The sequence below is a fragment of the Rhinolophus sinicus genome, chromosome 14 (assembly GCF_057876585.1).
Source record: "Rhinolophus sinicus isolate RSI-liver-muscle chromosome 14, RSI-T2T, whole genome shotgun sequence".
NCBI lineage: Eukaryota > Metazoa > Chordata > Mammalia > Chiroptera > Rhinolophidae > Rhinolophus > Rhinolophus sinicus.
Window position 1 is genome coordinate 78099866 of NC_142514.1, and position 22097 is coordinate 78121962.

General features: G+C 41.5%; 1 protein-coding gene across 1 annotated transcript in view; it reads left to right on the plus strand.

Annotated features, from left to right (window-relative positions):
* The first annotated feature begins 294 nt into the window (after positions 1 to 294).
* LOC109453332 (nuclear pore complex protein Nup153-like) overlaps positions 295 to 22097 on the plus strand; it is a 103083-nt gene continuing 81280 nt past the window's right edge. The window contains exons 1-5 of the mRNA XM_088789798.1: positions 295 to 800; positions 11234 to 11459; positions 16806 to 17060; positions 17216 to 17334; positions 17417 to 17545. Coding sequence (XP_088645924.1) covers positions 687 to 800; positions 11234 to 11459; positions 16806 to 17060; positions 17216 to 17334; positions 17417 to 17545 — 843 coding nt within the window. The 5' untranslated portion in view covers positions 295 to 686. The remainder of the gene's footprint in view (positions 801 to 11233; positions 11460 to 16805; positions 17061 to 17215; positions 17335 to 17416; positions 17546 to 22097) is intronic.

A 22097-nucleotide genomic window follows, 5' to 3' on the forward strand; every position in this document is an offset into this window, starting at 1 on the left:
TTATTATCAGTATTGTTACATCTGTTTACAGGTATGTGGACACACTTTTTCTCCTAGCAATAACATAGCCTTTTCTTTCTAGGGCATCACTTTATGGGAAGAATAACTTTATAAAAATGTTTAGGGTTAGGAAAGGTCAAGATGTTATATGACTTAAAAAGAAGTGACAGCGTTCTGCCTGGCGACCACGGCAGCGTCCTTAGCAGCGGCAATAGACGCGAACAAAGGCGGTGACTGCGTGGATGGTGACGTCGCCCGGGTGGGCGTTGTGCGCATAGTGGAGGGTTAGGCGGTAGCGGTGGCGGCTTTAACTGCGGCAGCTCGACTAGGGCGACGGGAGAATCCCCGTGACCAGCGGTCGAGTTAGGCAGCGAGCGTGTGCATCCGCTCTCGCTGTGCTCTGCGGAGCTTATCGTAGATACCGTGCGACACGCAGGGGAGGTGGTGCGCGAGGGGCTGCGGGAGCGGAGCCCGCTCCTCGGCTCCTGTAGCGCCCACCTCCTTCTCTGCTGCCAGCACGCGTTTTGTCACCTCGGTGCTCGCAACTTCGCGGTACCTGTGGGTCTGTGCCCCCGTGTGGGCAGCGCAGACGGACTTTTGGGTTGGGGTGGGCGGGGGATGGGGGTCTTTAAAGAGGCCGCCTCTGCTTTCCCCGCCCCGTAGCGGGAAGGGGCCGAGGCTCCGCCATGGCCTCGGGGGCCGGAGGAACAGGAGGGGGCGCTGGCGGCGGCAAGATCCCGACGAGGCGTTGCCACCTGCGGTCATTTCAACCTTACGAGCTGGGCGGGCAGAGGCGCCAGGTACTAGACAGCGACTCCCTGTGGTGCAGCGGGTGGGGAACTAGGCGGGAGGGGACTGGCGTTGAGGGGCCCTGGCTCCCCAGGTGGATGAGTAGGAAAATGTTAACTTATTTTAATAAAAAATCTCTTACAAAACTTTTCAGTGATAATAAGGTGGGAAGTACGTGTGTCGCTTAACCTTGTTAAAAAACAAAAGTATAGCAAAAGGGTGTGAGAAATTGTATACTCTTAAAGGTAGACTTCCTAGATTGCTTTATTCTGGATGATCAATATTGAACACTAACGTGTTTGCCGATATTAAATTGTATCATTACAAAAAAGAACAGCGTTTTGAAAGTAAAGATTTGGGGGAAATGTTTAACAGTAAAATTGTTACTGGAAAATGACCTTGAATCTCGGCTCTTGTCTTCTTGAAGGAAAAGACTTCAATCAAGAGAAAGTTTGTGCAGTATTATTAACAGCAGAACTTTATTAGTAAAAGAGTATAGTCCAAGATACGGAGCAGGCTGACCGGAGAGGGAAGCAGCCTCACTTTACATTGTGTGAAGGCTTTTATTTCTATGGGTAGGATGGCCTCACCCTCTCCCTTCTCTTATCTCTCTTTCTTCCCTTCTCTGGCATTTAGCAATGCTTTTCTATGATTTAGTGGCATGTGTAAGCACACCCCATTGATTTAGGGGCATGTGAAACACATCCCCTTGGGGTATGTGAAAACCTGTAATCCTGGGCTAGTAAGGTATTGGTGGGCCCGACAAACAGGATGTGTTCTTTGGTAACAGGATGTCTTCCTCTCTTCTACTGCATTTCTTTGATTTAGGGGCAAACACATCCCATCAGGGTATGTGTAAGCCTGGAATTCCGCTGGGCAGCTGCAAGGGGTCTTGTCCCAAGTAGGAGCTGCAGCAAAGGGCTTTCTAACCAGGGCAAAGTTCCTCCTGCTCCTGTTCTTTTCTATCTATCTACCTACCCTATCATTCCTCCCTCAAGAGTTTGAGACCCTGAAGTCTTTTAGGAAAGTGATGATGCGACTCTTCTGTATCTACTTCCTGCTGAAAGGGGCAATGTTGTAGTCAGGGTCTCATCCTCTTGCTCTCTGTCAGGAGGAAGGAGATGGTGTCCCCGTACTTTGGCAGATGGGAGGCGAAAGCTGCGAGTGACGGTGTTGAGAGGAGACTGGTGTAAATCTGAGACATCTATTTCCAAAAGAACAGGTTGGAATCTCAGGAGGACCATCATTTTTGAGTGCAACTACTGTAATCTGGACGATACTAATTTGACAACTAGTTTAAAAAGACATGGGCCAAAGAGTAGTAGAAGTAATATACAAACTAAAGGCCCTAATAAGGGTAGAAACGAAGTCATGGAAGGTAGATTGCCTTTTATGCCTGCCAGATGGACTCAGTCGTTGGATGCTCCTTTGCAAAATTGTGAGGCCTTTGTCCAGTCTGATTATACATCCTCTTAATATCTCTATTCCACTTGACTAGTGGCATTTATATAAGTGTAGCACATCTTATAATAACTGCACATATCCCCTTTGTTCAGCCAATAAGTAATCAAGGGCTATTTGGTTGTCAAAGACAGCATTTGCAAGCGAATCCAGGGAGTGTTGGATGTTCTGGAGGGCCTCTCCAGTGTCTGGAACCAGGGCAGCTATGAACTTTGTTAGGTTGGTTAAAGTAGCCTCGTGATAGGCAGCTCCTCCCCGAGGGGCTGCTAGGTCTACGGCAACCCCAACACTCGCTAGAATAGGTCCTATCGCCCAATGGGGTTGGGGGTAAGTGATGTTATGAACAGTGATCGATATGCCCCGAGGGCTTCAAAACCCTAAGGTGCATTGTCCTTCAGATTGAGAATTGTCGGTACATGGGTAGGCCAGGGCTATAGGAGGGGTGATGATAGACTCCATTTGGCAACTTTTCATTGGGTAGTTCATTTTGAGGAGGACCACAGAGAAATCGATACCCTGGGCGGGGGGTATAAGCCTGATATGGGGAAGAGGAGTTAAACCATGTAGCCCCAAGGAGGGCGATGTGTAAACCTGGGCCCCAAGGAGGATCTGTATTGCAATGGGGAGATAGAAGGCCTTCCTTTAGTTCAGGGCCCCATCAGTACCCTTCCTGCTCTTGGAGGTAGGTAGTCAAGTTTCCGAGATGTGCACCGATTCCTGGGGTTGTATTTTGCTTGCCGTCATGAGCTTTGTGACTAGCTGGACAGTAGAAGGTAGCATTTGGAGTGCACCTTCTAGATATGTCAAATGTAATGGGCTAACAGGGTGAATGGACAGATGAGATGTAGCCTCCCTCGTGGTATATGCAGAAGTGATTGACTAGATGTGGATGCACAGTTGAGGGCTCTGACCCTAGTTGCATCAGACCCGTTAACTAGCAGGGTGAGCTGAATGCAGCCCAGGTTTGTAGCTGCGGGTTCTAACCTGACAACCAAGGGAGTTTTCTTGGGGAACTCCTTGGGGACCCCAAAAGAAAGGTGAGGCTGGTATTAAAACAGGCAGGTTGAAAGTGGTGAGAGGAAGGGTGCTTCCAGGCTGCCTGTGGCATATCCAGTAGTCAGAGAGGCCATTTCCCTTTGCATTTATGATGGAAAAGTATACAAGGGTGTTAGTCTCCCATTCCTCCGAAGGGGCTGGGAACGTAATGGAACTAGGAGGACAAATATCATGTTGAGGATTTAGTCTAAGTATATAATTATTTAATGGAGTACCAGAAGGACACAGGTGGCAAAAGAAAGAAAGAAAAAAATGGAATTAAGAGAAAAATCTGCCAGTAGATAGCAGTAGGGGGTTAGTCATCAGTACTTAGTGGCACTTTCTTGAACAGTAACTTGAGGTCTTCTAGACCCTCGCAGGAGGACTGGGATCCAGTTGGCATGTCTTCTCCTTCCTCACCTTTCCAGGGTTTGATCCGAGAGTGATGTGTCCAGCTTGAGACTCCTGGTACCTTGACAGCTGTAGGGGTACAAAGTGACACAGTGAAGGGGCCCTTCCAAGTAGGGCTCATTTGGGATGTGGGACAGCATCTTCCCAAGATCTGATGAGTATCTGGTTGCCAGGTGAGGGGTGGGTTCTGTGATGCAGGCGAGGGCAGAGCCTTTTGTCCACAGGCCCTGAGGGCTTCCTGGTACTGCCCTAGAGAGGTGACATATTGAAGGAGGTTTGTAGCTCCTGAATGTAAGAGCATTACCAGATGAAAGGCAGGCCTGTGGGCGTACATGAACCTGCAACAGATCTATTGGTAGAAGGTTAAGCCATGGTTGAGAGATTTCTTGAGAGAGCTTTCTCAGAGTCTTTTTTAAAGTCTGGTTTTCTCGTTGTACATTTCCGCCAAGGCACAGGCCAATGGTAAAGAATCGGCTGAGTATGAGTCCAAATCTAGGGGCTCTATTCATCTCCACAACTGAGCAGGTTTCAGAGGAAGTAGGTCCAGAGTGAGTGACTGAGACAGAATAAATGGCTCCCATATCAACCAGGAAATTAACAGGCTTATCTGTCACATCAAAGGCCACCCGCAGTTCCTCTCCTGTGGTGGAAACAGCCTCTTTCTTCTTGGGAGCCTCTGGGCACATCAGGCCTTTCAGTCGATCACAGCTTTTGGGGGGAAGGAGTTGGTCCCTGTTTCTTTGGAACAGGGGACAGTCCCTCCTCCAGTGCCCCTTAGTTTGTGCAAGGGACACAGTTGCCTTTGGAGGATGAGACCACTCCAGTGGTATGGTGCTTTCACATCCAAAGCAGGCTCCTTTACCTAGTGTTCCTTTTCTGGGGTTTCCAGCATGTCCCTGAGTTGGCGCTAGCCTTGGCCTGTCTGTAACTGCAGTTCAAAGTCTGGCCTCCTTCTTGCCTCGTTTCCAATGTCACTGTTTCTTTCTTACCTTGTTTTCCCTGTCTCAGTTGGTAAATACATTTAAACAAATGTCCTGACGTTGTCTAGGATCTAAGCCTTCTTATGAAGATGCACCAATGGGTCAGAATTACTATAATAACCTGTCAGTCAGGGCAAACATCAGGCCAAGCTTCCTTACACTGGCCTGCTTTTGACATAGAGGAGGGCACATGAACTCAAGCAGTCTCAAAATATAGAAGGGTACTTAATGATTAGCAAAATGTAGTCCTTCTATTGTGGAGAAACGAGGGATCTAATTAAGACAATATAAAACGGAAAATTATCCTGATGACACATATAATCTTTGCTTTTCAGGCAGAATACTTTTTCATCATGTCAGTAGCAGACCAATAGTCTAACAAACTTCATCTTACCTAGCAGAGAGAGAAAATTGATCTCTAATTCTGCACCAGCTTACTTTTGATATTTACATTACTTAATTAATCATAGTTAGCTTAACTGAACATAGCATTCTCTCAAGATTTCCTTCACAATGTTCCTAGTCCTCATTAGTGTGTCTCTTCTCATTCAGAAATAACCATCCTCGGGACAAACTACTTTCTTTTAGTTCCTTCAAAAATGTGGTTCCATATACTGTACCTTCTTTGGAAACACACAGTATTTTTATATAAATTAGAATTCATCTCCCTCGGAACGTTAATTTCTCCTGGCAATCAAAAAGCAAGCAACAATATTTCCATTGGCAAATCCTGCTGATGTCTGGTGTAGACTGAGTAATGAACGGGTTTCGGAGCATTAACTCCCCATCAGGAGAATCAGGATCTATGTTTAGTGAGAGACTCTCTGAGTCGCTCCACAAAAGCCGTGGGGTTTTCAGAGGAGCCCTGGTGAATAGTAGCTAGCGTCTGGTAATTAATTGGCTTAATCTTACTTTGCCTCATGCCCTCAGTTAAACAAAAGGTTAGATGATTTCCTTGCCAAGTGCCCTCGGGGGAGTTATAGTCCCAGTTGGGGTCAGTGCTGGGTACAGCCATGGCCCCTATTGGACAAATAGGGTTAAGTCATATAGAGACCATCTACGTAGCGAGTGGCAGCCTCTATAATTGTCTCTGTCTTAGAGAGAGTTTGTCCCATGATGACAGGAACATTTCTCCAGGAGAGGTCAAAAGTAAGAGCGAGCCTCTGGAACCCAAAACCTGTTGATTTGAGTATCTCCCTAAGTCTGTCTTTATTTGGAGGAGGTCCTGCATGGAGAAGGGGTCCTGCACTCCCCGGAGCTGCCTATTAGGCCTCAGTTTCCTGCCTCCCCAAGGGGGCAGATCTTTGGGGCATAGGGGAACCCTGGGTATGGAGGCAAAAGCCCTTGTGAGTTTGAGGAGGGGCAGCTAGGAGGGGCTGTCTCCTCTGGTCCCTTAGGGAGAGGGGGGTCACAGGACCTCTCCTGGGCTCTATCCGAGATCAGAACCACTGGGTGGATGAGTTCATACGGCTAGAACTGTAGGGTCTATCTTACAGGAGTGACAGAGATCCAAGTCTTCTCTGAGGGCCTTAACGGCCCGTACATACGGCACTTCTGTCCGTTTTTCTAGCCTGTGACACAAGAGATCTAATTTAGGGTGGTATTATAGTTTAAAGTGCTGTTTCAGGTCAGCTTTCTCCATCATCTAATTTACATTGAGGCCAAATCCTATTGCAGAGGAAGATGAGCCTCTTCTTTAGCCCTCAGGGTCAAACTTGTTCCAATGTAGTAGAATACAGAGCAGTGGGGATTCTCGAAGGACAGAGACTGGTTACCCTTCTATAAGAAAAGACAGAGTGGGAGTTAGGGAATAGGGTGTCTCCTCTCCATCCCCCATCTCTGAAACACCTTCTGAGACAGAGCATCCACTGCCTCCTCAGACCTTGGGATGGGCCTGTACCCATCTGTCCCTGAAGCTATGGACTTATGCGCATCCCTAGCGTGTGCTTCCTCATCACGGCCCCCCAAGCTCTGGACTTACGCACACCTTACCGGTGCCTGCTGGGGAGCGACTCCTCTGTCTTCCCCCTCCCCTTTGTAGTTGGGAGGGACGAAACCCCAGGCCTCATCTTTGTCCCTTTCTCTTTAAGCGTTCCTTGCTGGCTTCCTGAAGCAGCCAGCCTTTTAAGCACCCGTTACCCTGAACTCTGGGATGGAGCCTATATCTTCTGGCTAGTTTGTAGCCATTCCATCTTTGGTAATCTGTCCAGATCTCTGAGAAGATCCTATTCATAATGACCCTCAGAGCCTTTTCTTGAAAGGACTGTTTCAATTGATCAGTCTGATCATTTAGGAAGAAATAGAGTAAAAGACATGTTGCTATTAATCCCTGAAAAATACTCCCCCTTGCTTCGAACACACTTATCCCATCATTCTTGCCACTTTCTGAAGCAGTTCTGGAAGTCCTCTTTTGTGAGTGTCTTTAGTTGTGTAGTCCTGGCTCCCAGATGTCCTGAATCGATTCAAAACGTGTATCTTTCGTGGTCATTCTGACTTTGGGGAAGAGTCAGAGGTCCCATAGTGCCTGATCTGGTGAATAAGGTGGATGAGGACACACCGTAATATTTTTATTTGACAGAAATTGCCATACCAGAAGTGATGTGTGACATGGAGCCTTTCTACTGTGATCATAAAATACGGTGAATTGTTGCTGCCTAGTGCCATCCAACGGAAAGGCAGGGATCTTCAATATGGAACGTGGCATGTCGAACCTTACTAACAGTGTGTGACAACTTTCAACTTGTTCATGGCAGTCAGTAGGGTGTGAGCTACGGTTGAGAGAAGGTGTGTTTTAAAGTGTCCTGTAACTCATTCTCCATCATGACAATACTGTGTGTCACACATAGCTTCTGGTATATTGCAATTTTTGTCAAATAAAAATGTCAGGGTGTATCCTCATCCACTTTATTCACTGGCGACTTCTGGCTCTTCCCCAAAGTCAAAATGACTCAGGAGATCAAGGCAGCCATGACAGCGCACCTAAACACACTCACAAAAAAGGACTTCCATAACTGCTTCAGAACGTGGCAAAATGATGGGATTAGTGTGTTTGAAGCGAGGGGGAGAATTTTGAGGGGGATTAATGGCAATATGTCTTTTACTGTAATATTTTTTTTTAATTTAAACATTCACCATTTTGTGTGATCACACCCCATAGATATTCCAGTTTGCTTGATTTCATTTATCTTTTCTGTAGTATGATTTAAGAAATAAACTCTTATATCCAATTTCAAACAGATTGTGGATGAAAAGTGGCAATATCTTATAGGTAACTGAGGGGGTTAAACTGCTTTGGCCTTTTAGTGGGTCTCCTGTGGCTAGCTTACAGGTCTTTTAGGGACTCCTTTTCTTGTCCTCATTGTTTGCGTCCTGTTGATTTTCTGTTAGCCACCTCTGTGATATGGATAACTATTAAAAAATGTAAGAGACTAAGCCAGGTCATGTTTCTCCTTCATGCGTTAGTGACAGAGTTGAAGGAAGTGGAAATCTGTGGCCCATTGTAGTTTTTTAATTTTTCACCCAGAGTAATCCTTAAGCCCACGTTTTTTGGCTCAATCTCTTGAAGTTGAGAAGGAAATTGAAAAGTGGACGTTCAGTGGCTAGAAGGATTTGGACGGGGTAGACTGGGAAAGCTTGGCTGCTGACTGCCTCTCTGGGGGTTGTAAAATATGACAACTAATAGCTTAGATTTGTAGGTTAGTTTCAGATTGTTTAAAACTAGATTCAGTATAACTGCATTAGAATTTGAATACTTGATTCCTTTTCTTCCCCTCATGGAAATAACTGAGTGTTAAAGTCAGAGTAGATTTGCATTGTTAAAATAAATAATGTTAGAATGGATATATTTAAAAACTGGCAATAACTGAAAGATTACAATGGCATTGAGGTTTTTACTCTAGTGTTTTTATAATAGATATTTTTTAAGTCTCACGTGAAGTCTTGGATTCTTACCTCTTGTTTTCTTTACTTGGGCTTGGATGGAGCAAGGGGGAACACTGATTACACAGACTATATGAAATAAGAGTTTCCAAAAGTTTGGGAAGCAGAGTCTGGTGGCATGGGAGTTCAGTAGGTAAGGAGAATGTGCACAGAACCATGGACGAGAACTAAGGGTAGTGACGGTCCCCAAGGACATAACGGCCGCTGAAAGAGCAGATAAAAATCAAAACAGCGGTGTATTCTGGGATAATGGGGCTTAGGAACCTGAAAGTTGATTATGGATTATGTGAGGTCGGACAATTATGTTCACAAACTAATCCTTGAAAAAGTGCTATATACCTCATTGCTGAATATCACTATGGTCACCTTTGAAGTACTCCCCTTGGGAAGCTATGCACCAGCACAAGTGCTAGTCCATCCTTCAAATCAATTGTGGAACTCTTTTTTTCTGGAATGGCCATCAGAGCTGTCATTGTATTACCCTTGATGTCCTGAATGTCATCAAAGTGTCTTCCTTTCAATATGTCCTTTATCTTCGGGTAAAGAAAAAAGTCATTGGGGGCCAGATCAGGTGAGTAGGGAGGGTGTTCCAATACAGTTATTTGTTTACTGGCTAAAAACTCCCTCACAGACAGTGCCGTGTGAGCTGGTGCATTGTCGTGATGCAAGAGCCATGAATTGTTGCAGAAAAGTTCAGGTCGTCTAACTTTTTCAAGCAGACCTTTCAGCATTTCCAAATAGTAAACTTGGTTAACTGAATATCCAGTTTTGGTACAAATTCACAATGAATAATCCCTCTGATATCAAAAAAAGTTAGCAACGTAGTTGTGACAACTTGGTGAACTTACTTGTAAGACTTTCTATTTGATATTTATAGTTAGAGAAGCAGTGAAGTTATTTGAGAGAGGAGATTTCATAGTTTGAGTACTAGTATTTAATAGAGGGTAATGTGAAGAAGAGAGTTGCACAGAACTGAAGTCAAGGAAACTAGTAAGAATAGTTTTCCTACTAGTCAAGAAAAGTAGGAATGGCTTTCTATGAAGTCAAGAAAACTAGTAAGAATAGTTTTCTGTGTAAGAAGAAGGAAGACTGTATAGTAGTGATAAAGGAGTTGGTCATGTTGGAGAGATGTCTCTAGTTGTTCTGAGATTTCCAATTGGTGAAAAGACATATAGGAAAAGAATATCTTTTTCATATGTATAGGAAAAGAAATGTGTTTTGAGTTAGGACTGCAGAGCCTTGCCGCACCTCAGCCTTCTTTCGTTAATCCTTGAACTCAGGTGAAATGGAATTTGAAAAGCTAATGTATTCAGCGCGTCTTAGACATTGATTGTGCTTAATATGTGTGTCGTTGACTTGATTTTACTTCTGGCCCCCAAATTGAGTACTGTAATCTCAGTGGAATTTTTTTGCTGTGTTTTGCTGAATGTGGAATATTGGGAGAAAGGACCCAAACACTTTAACCAGTCCTAGTTTGAGGATTTAGGGTCGCTTACCCCACAGAGGTGCACTGAAATGTAGGGATGTTTGTTTTCTTCCAGTGGTTCCAGGTCAGTTTTATCACCTGTATTTCGTTTTACTGTCGAGCTCTTGATGCTGTCATTCATTGTACCACTAGTAACTCCTCTTTTTCTCACTGTAATTTCCTGTACTGAGCTGCTGTGGGCTGAGATAGATACGTTGGTTAGATTTTAATTAAGAAAAGAGAAAGGCTGCAAGCGAAATTCATGAGCTTTAGGGAATGAGCTTTATCATATCCATTTTGACTGTTCAGTTTTGTGTGCTGATTATTCTCCACAGAAATCTAACGCTGCCTCATAAGTGACCTATGGTATGCATTTTATGTCTTCATCTATAAAGTGACCCTGTTAATAACAACTTCATAAAATTATTGCTGAGGAGTAAATTGAATAAGATTTATAAACCGCTTAGACTAGTGCCTGGCACGTAGCAAAGCTACAGTAAATGTTAATACTGATAGTTGTTTCACCACATTTTTCTCCTTTTTTAAAGTTACCATAATAAAATTATTTCCTCAGATTTCAGGCAACACTTGATAAAACGAAATTTTACCATCAAAAAACAAGAGATTATTTCTTGAGTTTCTTATGTTGGATTAATTGTCTATTGTCTGTCTTTTTGAAAAAGAGTCCCTAGTTTTGTCTAGATTTTTATTCTTTTAAAAGACTTTGCAATAAAATAATTGCTTGAGGAAGCTATTGAAGGTATTCTTTGTATTGCTTCTTTAATATGCTGGGAGCAAAATGGATGCCTTTTCTCTGGGATTATAACATTTTAGTGCATATCTGATTACTAAATTTAAAGTTTATGTTACTCATGGGATGGCCTATTGGAGATTTTTAAGGATTAGAATAATATGGCTATTTGGGGATAAGTATTGGCTCATGGATACATGCTATGGAAGAAAAAAAAAGCAGGAATTTCATAATGTCTGTACAATCTGTGAAATGCCAGTATGTCAGCACTAACTCAAGAAACTGAATTTTAGGAAACTTTGTTGGAAACAGTTGTGTTTTTCTTGGTGTGGCTTTCTGTAAGTTGGTACCTATATAAAAATACATTTCTCAAACTGCCTTATGTGTGTTTCCCCCCAACAGTGTATTTTCAGCAAGTTGACAGAATTTATTAAGAATATTGTGCCACAATGGCTACAGAACTACTTCAGTAGGAATGAGCATGTATGCACCTGCTCAGCAGTTAGAAGAGAGGAACCACAGGGACTGGAAAATAGAGAAGATGACCATCTGATATGTGCTGATGAGGAGAGCGCTAATATTCGTGATGGCAGAATCACTCCTGAGCCAACAGTCAGTAACACGGAAGGTAAATAGGGCGTGGATATTGTGTTTTGAATGCTGGGTTTCATGTCTGAATTTTAAATATTTTTATATTGTCTGATGTGGTAAATCTAACTGAGAAGTAGGAGGAGAATAGTGATCAGATTCCAATTAAATAACTTTCTCATTTATCGGCTTTCTGATTATACTTAAGGGAGTCAGATACACTATATCAGGTAAGAGGGCAAGCTCTGATGTTAGACTTTGGGTTTGATTTTCACAGCAGCAATCGTTAGACATGTAGCTTGGGGAAGACAGTCTCCTTTCTCTAGTGTAGCCTCATAAATACTTTTGAAGACAGTAGTACATGCAAAGCCCTCAGAGTAGGCCCTGGCGCTAAGGGAGCGCTGTGTAGACGTCAACTCTTACACGGACACTGTGGTACTGCCTCCCACAGCAGAGGAATTTGTGTATGGCGGAACTGCAGTTGGCTTCTGTCCTCTGCAGCGCACCAATGGGGCATTTCATTCATCGTGTCATTGAGTGACCATGCATGTTAAGCCTTGACCGGTTTTGGATCCACTTACAGAATCTGTGTGTGTGTGTGTGTGTGTGTGTGGCGGGGGGGGGGTTACAAATAGTAAATAGCTTCAGTGTATCCCATGCATGTGGCAAATTTGGAATGCTACTCTGTCATTTCACGTTACATACTTTTTACAGCTTTATTGAGATCCATGTCATATAGGCTTGAAGTAACGCATTTAAGGTGTATAGCTCAGTACCTTTCGACATTTTTTTGAAATACATTACCAACATCCACCTGAACCTTTCTGTGGTAGATCAGTAACAGGAGTGCTTCCATGTCATTTTCCTCCCTGAGCATCAAATGGGCCCCCAGCCTCTCTCTTTCTCTGGATTAGAGACTTCTCGTATGCACCAGCGTGTATCCCCAGGTTCTGACACCTTCTTTTCCATCCTCGTGAGTGTGCTTGTGAGGGTTTACTAACTTGAAGAATTTAGTGTAGATGTCAGATGAATGGAGAGTTTGTCATTTTACATCTGTAAAATTCCATTTAGGTGTGCCATATTTTCCTTGAAATAATGGAATTAATTCATTGGTAACCACAGTCAATTCCAATTCGGATTTTATTCATTATATTACTGAGGTTGTAAGGACCTTTTCTGTTGTATGTATGTGATACACACCATCAATAAAAAAATGGAAGGGTACAACTGACAGTGAAAATTTTATGATATTTTAGATCATCTCACACTGATTTACTGAAAAAAAAAAAAAATTAGAATTTAGCTTTTTCCTGTCTGGGGAGCTCCTTATCTGTCCTTAGATTGTAATGATAGACTTGGTGGGTAGAGTATCCTTTGTTGTAGTTTTTTTATTTTCATCACATTGAATATTTTGTGCCAGTTCCCTGTGGCCTGCAACATTTCAGTTGAGAAATCAGCTGACAGTATTTTGAGGGCTCCCTTATAAGTTACTGATTGTCTTTCTCTTGCTGTCCTTAGGATTCTCTGTTTATCTTCAAACTTTTTTATTTAAATTATAATGTGTCTTGGTGTGGGCCTGTTTGGGTTCATCTTGTTTGGGTCTCTACGTTTCCTGGACATGTATGTCTACTTCTATCGCCAGGTTAGGAAATTTTTCAGTCATTACTTCTTCAAATAGGTTCTCAATCCCTGGCTTTGTTTCTTGTCCTTCTGGTAACCCTATGATGCAAATGTTGTTAAGCTTGATATTCTCCCCGAGGTGTCTTAAACTAGCCTCACTTTGTTGGATTCTGTTTTCCTTTTACTGTTCTGCCTGAGTGTTTTCTGCTACCTTGTCTTCCAAATCAATGATTCAATCCTATGTTCCATCTAATCTGCTGTTGAGTCCCTCTTGTGTATTCTTCATTTTAGGTATTGTATTCTTCACTTCTGACTGCTTATTTTTTATGGTTGTTATGTCCTTTTCTTATGCCTGATAGCTCAAAATGATCATCCTGTTGAAGTTCTCACTGTGTTCCTTGAGCATCTTTATAACTATTGTTTTGAACTCTGTATCTGGTAGGTGCTTGTATCCACTTCATTTAGTTCTTTTTCTGGAGTTTTCTCCTGTACTTTCATTTGAGACATGTTTCCTCATTGTGGCTACCTCTTTTGGTTTCTATTGGGTAGATCTGCTATGCGTCCCTATATTGGCCAGGTGGCCTTATGTAGTAGGTGCTCTGTAGGGTCCTGGAACAGTCTCGCTGGTAACCGGCTCTAGGTGCTCCAGGAGTGTCCCTTGTGTGAATTGTGTGTGTGCTCCTGTTGTAGTTGAGCCTTGCTTGCTGTTGGCATTAAGTGGGTACAATTTGCCCTCTGGCTGATTTGTTGTGGGGTTCGCCATGTCCACAACTTATGTGCTGTTGTTCAGGGGGCTTACCTCCCTGAGTGGGAATCCCACTGAGGGATTAGCCCCGGTGGGCTCTGGTGCCTGTTGGGATTGTGCCCTTTTTGTGTGCTGGTTATGGGACTAACTGGGTATTTCTCAGCTGTGTTCTGAAGCCAACCTCCATGTATGTTGGTCTGGGGTATCTTAGGAAGGGCTCTGGTGCAGGCTGAAGTCACTCAGTGCCTGTGATCAGCCAGGGCCTACCTTATAGGAGCTACAAAGTGACCTGTGGATGTTTGCTCCCTGTGCTAAAGTTGGAGGCATGTGTGAGAGGCCACACTGTGACCTGAGGATAGCTGCCCCCAGTACCGGGCCTGGGGTAGTTCCTTCAAAACCCAGAATGCCCTGAGGTCTGCTGCTACTTGCCAACTTTCTTAAGGTTCAGACAATGATAAGCCTTGTGTGGTACACAAGTTGGGTGATGCAGAATCTCAGGGAGTCACTCGAGTGGGCAGAGTTGTGGTCACCAGGTTAATGTAGATTCTGACTCAGTGCCAGGACTGAGCCTGGAGCTAATCAGAAAAAGTCTCAGAGCACACCGAGGCCAGTTGTAGACCACCTGGTACCTGCAGACTCTGATAGCTTTTCAAGAAAGAGTTCAGTTTGGGTGGGGCTGTCTGTTCTCTGAGAAAGTGCCTCCGGAGTGGGGGAATTTTGTGGGTGGGGTCCCAGTAGAGCCCACCAGACCAACTCGGATTCCAATTTTACCATGTTTGGGGAATGCTGAAGAAAGGAAGATGGTGCCTGACAGTTGGCTGCATGGGAAGAAGATTCTACACAGGGAAAATGTTGACTGTCCTCTCTAGCCCTTGCCCTGAAGCACAAACCTCAGTTTGCCTCCCGTATGTCTTTGATGCCCCCTGAATCAACGTCCGTTCACTGGATCCCAGCTTGAGAGCCTTGTAGTGAGAGCGTCTGTGCATGGGCCCCTGCAGAGGATAACTGGGTTTCCCACAGCCTTTTTCAAACCCGGTGGTCAGAATCCCCACTGTTTTTCAGAGCTAGATGTTGTAGGGGCTCCTCTTCCTGGCTGGATAGCCTGGTTGGTTCTGGGATACCTCATTTATTTGGGGGACACCTCCTTGGCCAATGTCCCTCCTGATTCTTGCCTGTCACTTGGAGGTTTGAGGCCAGGATGTTCAGTGTTGCCGCCCCTCCTACCAGTCTTACTGTGGCTTTTTCTTTATATCCATAATTATAAAACTTGTATTCAGCTATACCTCAGATGGTTCTCCAAGTTGATTCTTTTATAATTTAGTTGTAATTTTAGTATTTTCATGGAAGGAAGCAGGCACAGTGTTTATCCACTCTGCCATCTTGGATCTTCTTCAAATCAGAATTTTTGTGTTTCTTAAGAATATTTGTTTCATATTGTCTCCTCATGGTACTCTAACAAACTTAAAGAATCATGAATTTGTCGATAAGAATACTCTTAGAAGTATGTAGGGATAACTTCATAAAAGTTGGATGGAGTATTAGGAAAATAATGAAATATGTAGAGTAAATCGGTATGATAAAATACAATATGTATTTAAAGGAAAGAATGCTCTGTATATAGAGTCAAAATTATATTGTTAAACGGAAAAACAATACAGAACAAGGTGCATAAGCCTGATTATTGGATTAGGGAATGTGTATATTTTTGCATGCATATATAGTACTTCCCCTTTTCGGCATTTTCCCTTCTACAGTTTCAGTCACCCACAGTCATTTGTAGTGTGAAAATATTAATTAGAGAATTCCAAAAAGAAACAATGTTTTGGTTTTAAATTACTCACTGTTCTGTGTAGCGTGGTGGAAAATTGTGCCATCCTGCTCTGTCCTGCCCGGGAGTAGAAGCACACCTTTGTCCAAGGTCTCCAGGCTGTAGATCCTCCCTGCTCTTTAGTCACTAAGTGTCAGGTTGGTTATCAGATCGACTGTCTTGGTATCTCAGTCCTAGTGTCCACGTAACACTAATTTTACGTAATAATGGCCCCAAAGCCGAAGAGCAGTGATGCTGGCAATTTGGATGTGCCAAAGAGAAGCTGGAAAGTGTTTTGTTTTTTTTTTAGGGAAAAGGTAACATTTCTTGACTTAATAGGGAAAGAAAAAAAACATGTACTGAAGTTGATCTACAGGAAGAGGGAATTTCTACCCATGAAATTGTGAAGAAAGAAAAACAAATTTGTGCTAGTTGTGCTATTGCACCTCAGACTGCAAAAGTTACGGCCACAGTGCAGGATAAGTGCTCAGTTAAGATGGAAAATCATTCAGTTTGTGGGTAGAAGACATGGACAGAAACCGTGTTTCAAGGGACGGCAGCGTGTTGTGCCAGAAAGCCCTGAGCCTATAGGAAGAGTTCAGCGAGGGGTCCCCATTCACATAGCTTTTATGACAGTATATTGCTATAATTGTTCTATTTTATTAGTCACTGTCCATCTCTTCTGTGCCTAATTTATAAAATAAGCTTTTTCATAGGTTTGTATGTATGTATAAGAAGAAACGCTTTGGTACTACCTGCGGTTTCAGGCGTCCACTAGGGGTCGTGGAATGTATGCCTCACGGATAAAAGCGGGACTAATGTAAATTCTCGGGGAGGCTATACGAATTTAATTGTGGTTGTTTCTAGAGGGATAGACTTTGTTTTATGACTTAAATAGCTTTAATTTTATCTTTGAGTAATGGATTTTATACTGAGACCAATTCAAAGAAAATCAGGAACGCTCAACTTTTAGAAGTTGGTCTGTGATCATGGAAATATGTTTTGACACTAGGTCAGGTAAATTAATTTCAGTTAGTTGAAACATTTTTTTTGGCTCAATTGGGCTTATAGGAGGCCTCAGTGACTGGAATTGAAGCTATATGCACTGTGTAGTATGTTTTCTCAAGGTACAAACTGCATTTTGTCATGATGGGTTATTGCTTTTCCTAAGTTACATACTCATAATAGTAATATTTTTGTTTGTTTGTTTTAAGATACCTCCACAACTACTACTTCAAATTGTCCACATGTAGTAACGAGGCCTTCTCTTCATCGGAGCCATCTGAATTTCTCCACGTTGGCATCTCCTGCATTACACTCTGCGTCCTTAGCTTCTTCCTCGTTCCCAATGGGCAGTTCTCGAGTTTCCCTTGTGAAGGAAATGAAAGATTCTGCCTCTCAGCATGACAGTGGTAACATCTCAACTACCAGTGGTGTTTCTTCAAGAGCTTCTGCTAAAGGGGTTCTTGGCATTTGGTTGTAAATAATTTTGGTAGTAAAATTAACTTTCATGGGATAATATTTTTCTTCACTCACTTGTAATTTTCATTTTCTATTCATGAACATCTAGGGCCTCGTCATTAGTGCTTTTACTATGTGTTACATATTTTTGTTTCTGATACAGCTGCTTCGGAGAACACTTCAGTGCAATATCTGTGGTCCATGGAGACGAAAAGTAATTCATTCTCTAGGCATACTGCCACCAGTTCCAAAAACCCAGCATTCTTTAGAAGACTTTCCCAGGTGAGTACTAATTGGAGTTGATTGAATCACATTAGTTTTGAGTGTTTATTGCTTATAATTTATCAACTGTGTTTCTGTACAGTCAAGTGGGAGATCTTCGATCCTTCAAACAAGCCAGCTTGGAATTTCTTGTTTTTATCCTGTAAAAACAAGATATGGTGGGGCGACCGCTTTCCTCAGAGAGCCTAAAGTACGAAACACACCATATCAGGTTGGTTTGAAAAGGATCGGTAACCTTTTCTTAAAAACAATAGTTGATCAGTAAGTAATGCCACTCAAGTCAAATTTTGTTTAGGTATTTTCTGAAAAATGAAAGAAGTGGATATTACAAACATTCTTTTCAGTTAGGGACTTTATGAATATGATTTTAGATCTAGTGAATATTTTATATATTAGAGTTGTGTGTGTATGTATGTTCAGGACACGTGATTATTAATCTCTTTCTAAAAATATTTTGTTTATTTTGCCTCTTTCTTAACTTTTTATTTTTTTACATACAGAAAAATTCACTTTTTTTGTGTACAGTTGTAAGAGATTTGAAAAACTATAACCTCATGAAACCACCACTATAATCATGATACAAAATTGTTCTATTACTGCTAAATATTCTCGGGTACCCTTTGTAGTCAAACCCTCTTCCCTTGCCCTTTAAAAAAGAAATTGAGGAACAAATTACGTGCAGTAAAATCTACTCTTATTAAAGTATTTCAATTTGAACAAAACACAGACAGTTGTGTAACCACTTTTGCAATCAAAATATTGAACAAAGATTTTCATCGCACCAAAATTTTACCTTGAGTATCTGTCTGTAGTCATACATTTTTCCAACTTTCACCTCGTTGTAAGCACTGATGTGTTTTATTTCCCTGTAGTTTTCGTTTTTCCAGAATGTCATATAAATTTAAAAACACAATATGTAGTCTTTTAAAAATGGCTTATTCTACATAGCATAATGCATATATGAATAGTTAGCTCCTTTTCATAGCTGAGCTGCTATACTGTTTGTTTATCGATTCACCAGTGAAAGATACTCGGGTTGTTTCTAATTTTTGGCAATTGTGAATAAAGCTGCGTAGGGAAGATTTTGAGGAAAGTTTGCCTTCATTGGCTGGTATTAACTTTTGTCTATTAGCTTTTTTCTTTCCTTCATGTCAGGTAATGGTTAGCTTAGGAATAAAAGAAGCCTGTGCTGTGATTAGGAGTTGAGTAAATTCCCCCTTTGGTCTTGTCCTCCTGAGTAGGGGAGATATGAGATGATGTTGCTTTCAGTCTGTTTCGCCTGCATCAGCCAAGTTGTATCAGGATGACGTGACTAGCACATCGCCAGGCCTTGTTGCTTATACGGATGAACTAGCCCTTCAGCTGGATGGGCAACATTCACATCATTGACTGCCGGGCCCTCCCGGAACGGGTGATTCCTTGAGAGGTGAGGTAGGAACACAAAACTTGGCTCGGGGTGCATCTAAAGAGAGATTTAAGACAGACCTTAGGTGCATTGGATTGCATTCATTGCTGTTTTCAAGAGATTGCTAGTCAGGAGATTTGCTGTTTCAGGACTGCTTTCCAGGATTGGATTGTTTCAGAGTGAGATCGGAACTTGCCTCAATGGACAGTAGAGACTTCCTGTATTGGTGAATTGTCATCATTCTAGCAGCTTTGGGAACTTGTATGCAGCTTGCAGCTTGCAGCATCGAAAGACTCCCTAACTTCTAGCAATAACAACAGCAACAGCAACGGCACCAGCAGCAGCATTCTTGGGAACTAACATGCAACCACGGGAGACGGCTGAGTTGCTCTCAGCTGCAGACCTGGCAAGGTTAAATTCCTGACTCTTCCACTGTTGTTGTCCCTATGGTTTGGTGAGCTTTTGACATCTACTGTAATAGTTACTATCTGATAAAGCTTATGACTGCTTTTTGGATACGCCTTACTGATGTCATTTGTGTATTTAGACAAGTGATTTTTGATCAGTAGTAAACATATGTTGAGATTCCTTAAACCTGTATGTATGTATACTCCTTTGACATGACATTGTTATCAATGTACATAATTCAGTCTTAACCACCTTTACTTTCTGTCATAGCACTTCATTTAAATTGCCTATGTCTTTTGCTATTACATATTGCTAAATAAATTGATTAGATATTGCTAAATAAATAAATCAGTTAACCCCCTCTCTAGTGTGTCCTCCTCCTTCTTTCCCCCCCACTCATCATTACGAGCTGCTATTGACATTTTGTGTGAACATTGATATTCATTTTGTTTTGATAAATACCTAGAAGTTAGACTGCAAGGTCATGCGGTAAGTATACATTAAACTTTGTAATACACTGCCAAACTGTTTTGCAAAGTTTCTGGTGCCTCTTTGCATTCTCACCAGTAATCTAACTGTTCTGACTAGCAGTTGGTGGTCGTCAGTTTTTTTCTTTTCTGTTTTTTATTTTAGCCATCGTCAGAGGTATGAAGTAGCCATTCCAACTTGCTCTGGCTTTTATATGCATTTCCCTAATGACATTGAGAATCTTCTCATGGGCTTATTTGTCATCTGTAGATGTTCACTGATGAAATATCTCTTCAGATATTTTGCCCATTTTTAAAATATGGTTCTTCTCTTGTTGAATTTTGAGAGTTCATTATTCAGGGTATAATCCTTTTCTAGATAAGTGTCTTGGAAATATTTTTTCTCCATTTCGGTGGCTTATCTTAGCAATGTCTTTTGAAAGAATCGGTCTTTGCATGACATTTGGTATATTGTTATTTTTTTCCTGTTGCGGTTGATGCTTTTGATGTAGTATCAAAGACATTTTAGCCTGACCCAAGGTCACAGAGATTTTTCTCCCGTGTTTTCTTATAGAAGCTTTATACTTTTAGGTTTCAATTTAGGCCTGTGCTTCCATTGAGATAATTTATGTATGTGGTATGAGATATGGATTCAGATTTATTTTTTTTTAACATACGAATGTTCAATTTTTCTAGTACAGTTTGTTGAAAAGACAATACTTTTCTCCACTGAAGCACCTTGGCTCCTTTTAAACATCAGTTGATCATATTGTGGCTCTATTTCTGGATTTTCTGCTCTTTTCCTTTTATCTATATATTGATCCTTTCGCCAACTCTGAACTGTCTTCATTACTGTAGTTTTACAGTAAGTCTTGAAATCAGATCCTGTGAGGCCTCCAACTTTGTTCTTGTTCAAGCTATTTTGGCTTTTCTAGTTCCTATTCTTTCTCATAATTTTAGAATCACCCTATCAGTTTTCTACGAAGTTTGGGATTGGGATTGCATTGAGTCTAAAGATCAATTGGGGGAGAATAAACATCTTAACAATATTGAGTCTTCCGATCCACAAAGTCAATATAGTTCTCCATTTATTTAGGTCTTTTAAAATTTTGACCGGTGTTTTGTAATAGTCATCCACATGCTTTGCATATAGTTTATTAGTTTTATACCTATAAGTAGCCTTTAAATTAATTGAATTGATAGTTAAAATTCCTTTCAGCAAAGAAAACTTCAGGCCCAGATAACTTCCCTGGAGATTCTACCAAACATATAGGACAGAAATAATACCAATTCTCCACAACCTTTTTCTATACTTCCCAGCACATTCAGGAACCCACATTACCCTGATAACTAAATCCAAAAACGTTATAAGAAAGCTACAGACCAGTATTTCTCATGAATTACAGACACAAACCTCAAGAACAAATATTTGCAAATTGACCCAGCGTAGAAGTATATAAAAAGTTACATCATGGTCACATGGGAGCATGTCATTGGAATGTAAGGTTCGTTTAGCATTAGAAAATAAATATTATCAACCATGAAAATAAAGTAAAGAATAAAAGCTGCATGAGCATATCTCCCCAGCTGCCTAAAACACATTTGACAAAATCCAACATTCATTCATAATGAAATTTTTTAGCAGATCTCGGAAAAGATGGAACCTCGTGCATGTGATAAATTGTGTAGATGGAGAATCCTCAGCTAGCATCATACTAATGTTCAAGACTGAATACTTTCCCCCTAAGATTAGGAAGAAAATAAGGATGTCTGCTATCACAGCTGCTGTTAAATGTACCGCAGGTCTTAGCTAATGCCAGAAGAGAGAAATACAGAGCATAACATATTGGGAGGGAAGGAATGAAATGATTCCTAGACGCAGACAACATGCTGATCTACATAGAAAGTAGCTACAAGAAGAATTTATAAGTGGGTTTAGGAAGGTCACAGAATACAAGGTCAATATAACAAAATTATTTATGTTTACATATACACATTAGTAGAGAACATTTAGAAATTGCTAGTTTTAAAAATAATACCAATTTTAGGTAAATCGCAGGATTCTTTTCTGTCCTAAGATTTTCTTGAAGCTCAGAAAAACTATTTTCTGTGTACGTATTATTATGGTGCTGTGTTCCAGATTTTGACAACTTACAGATGGAGGAGTAATAATATTTTTAAGCCTGTAGGCTTTTGATTAGGGAAATCATATAAAGAAGACAATCTATGATAGATGTAGAAATTGCAAAGAAATAAGTATATATGACGATTTGCCTTCATTTTAGAGTAGTTTCTTGTTTTCCTGAATAGATAATGCTTTCATAAATAGTTAACAGTAATTTGAGTTTTATTTCTGAGTGTCTTCTCGAAGGGCAATATTTTATTTCACAAAGTGTTAACTGGATCTTGGAGTCACACAGGGAGCTTTCTCTAAAGCTTGAAGTGGATTATAATACCATTCAGCCATTTTTTCACACTTAAAT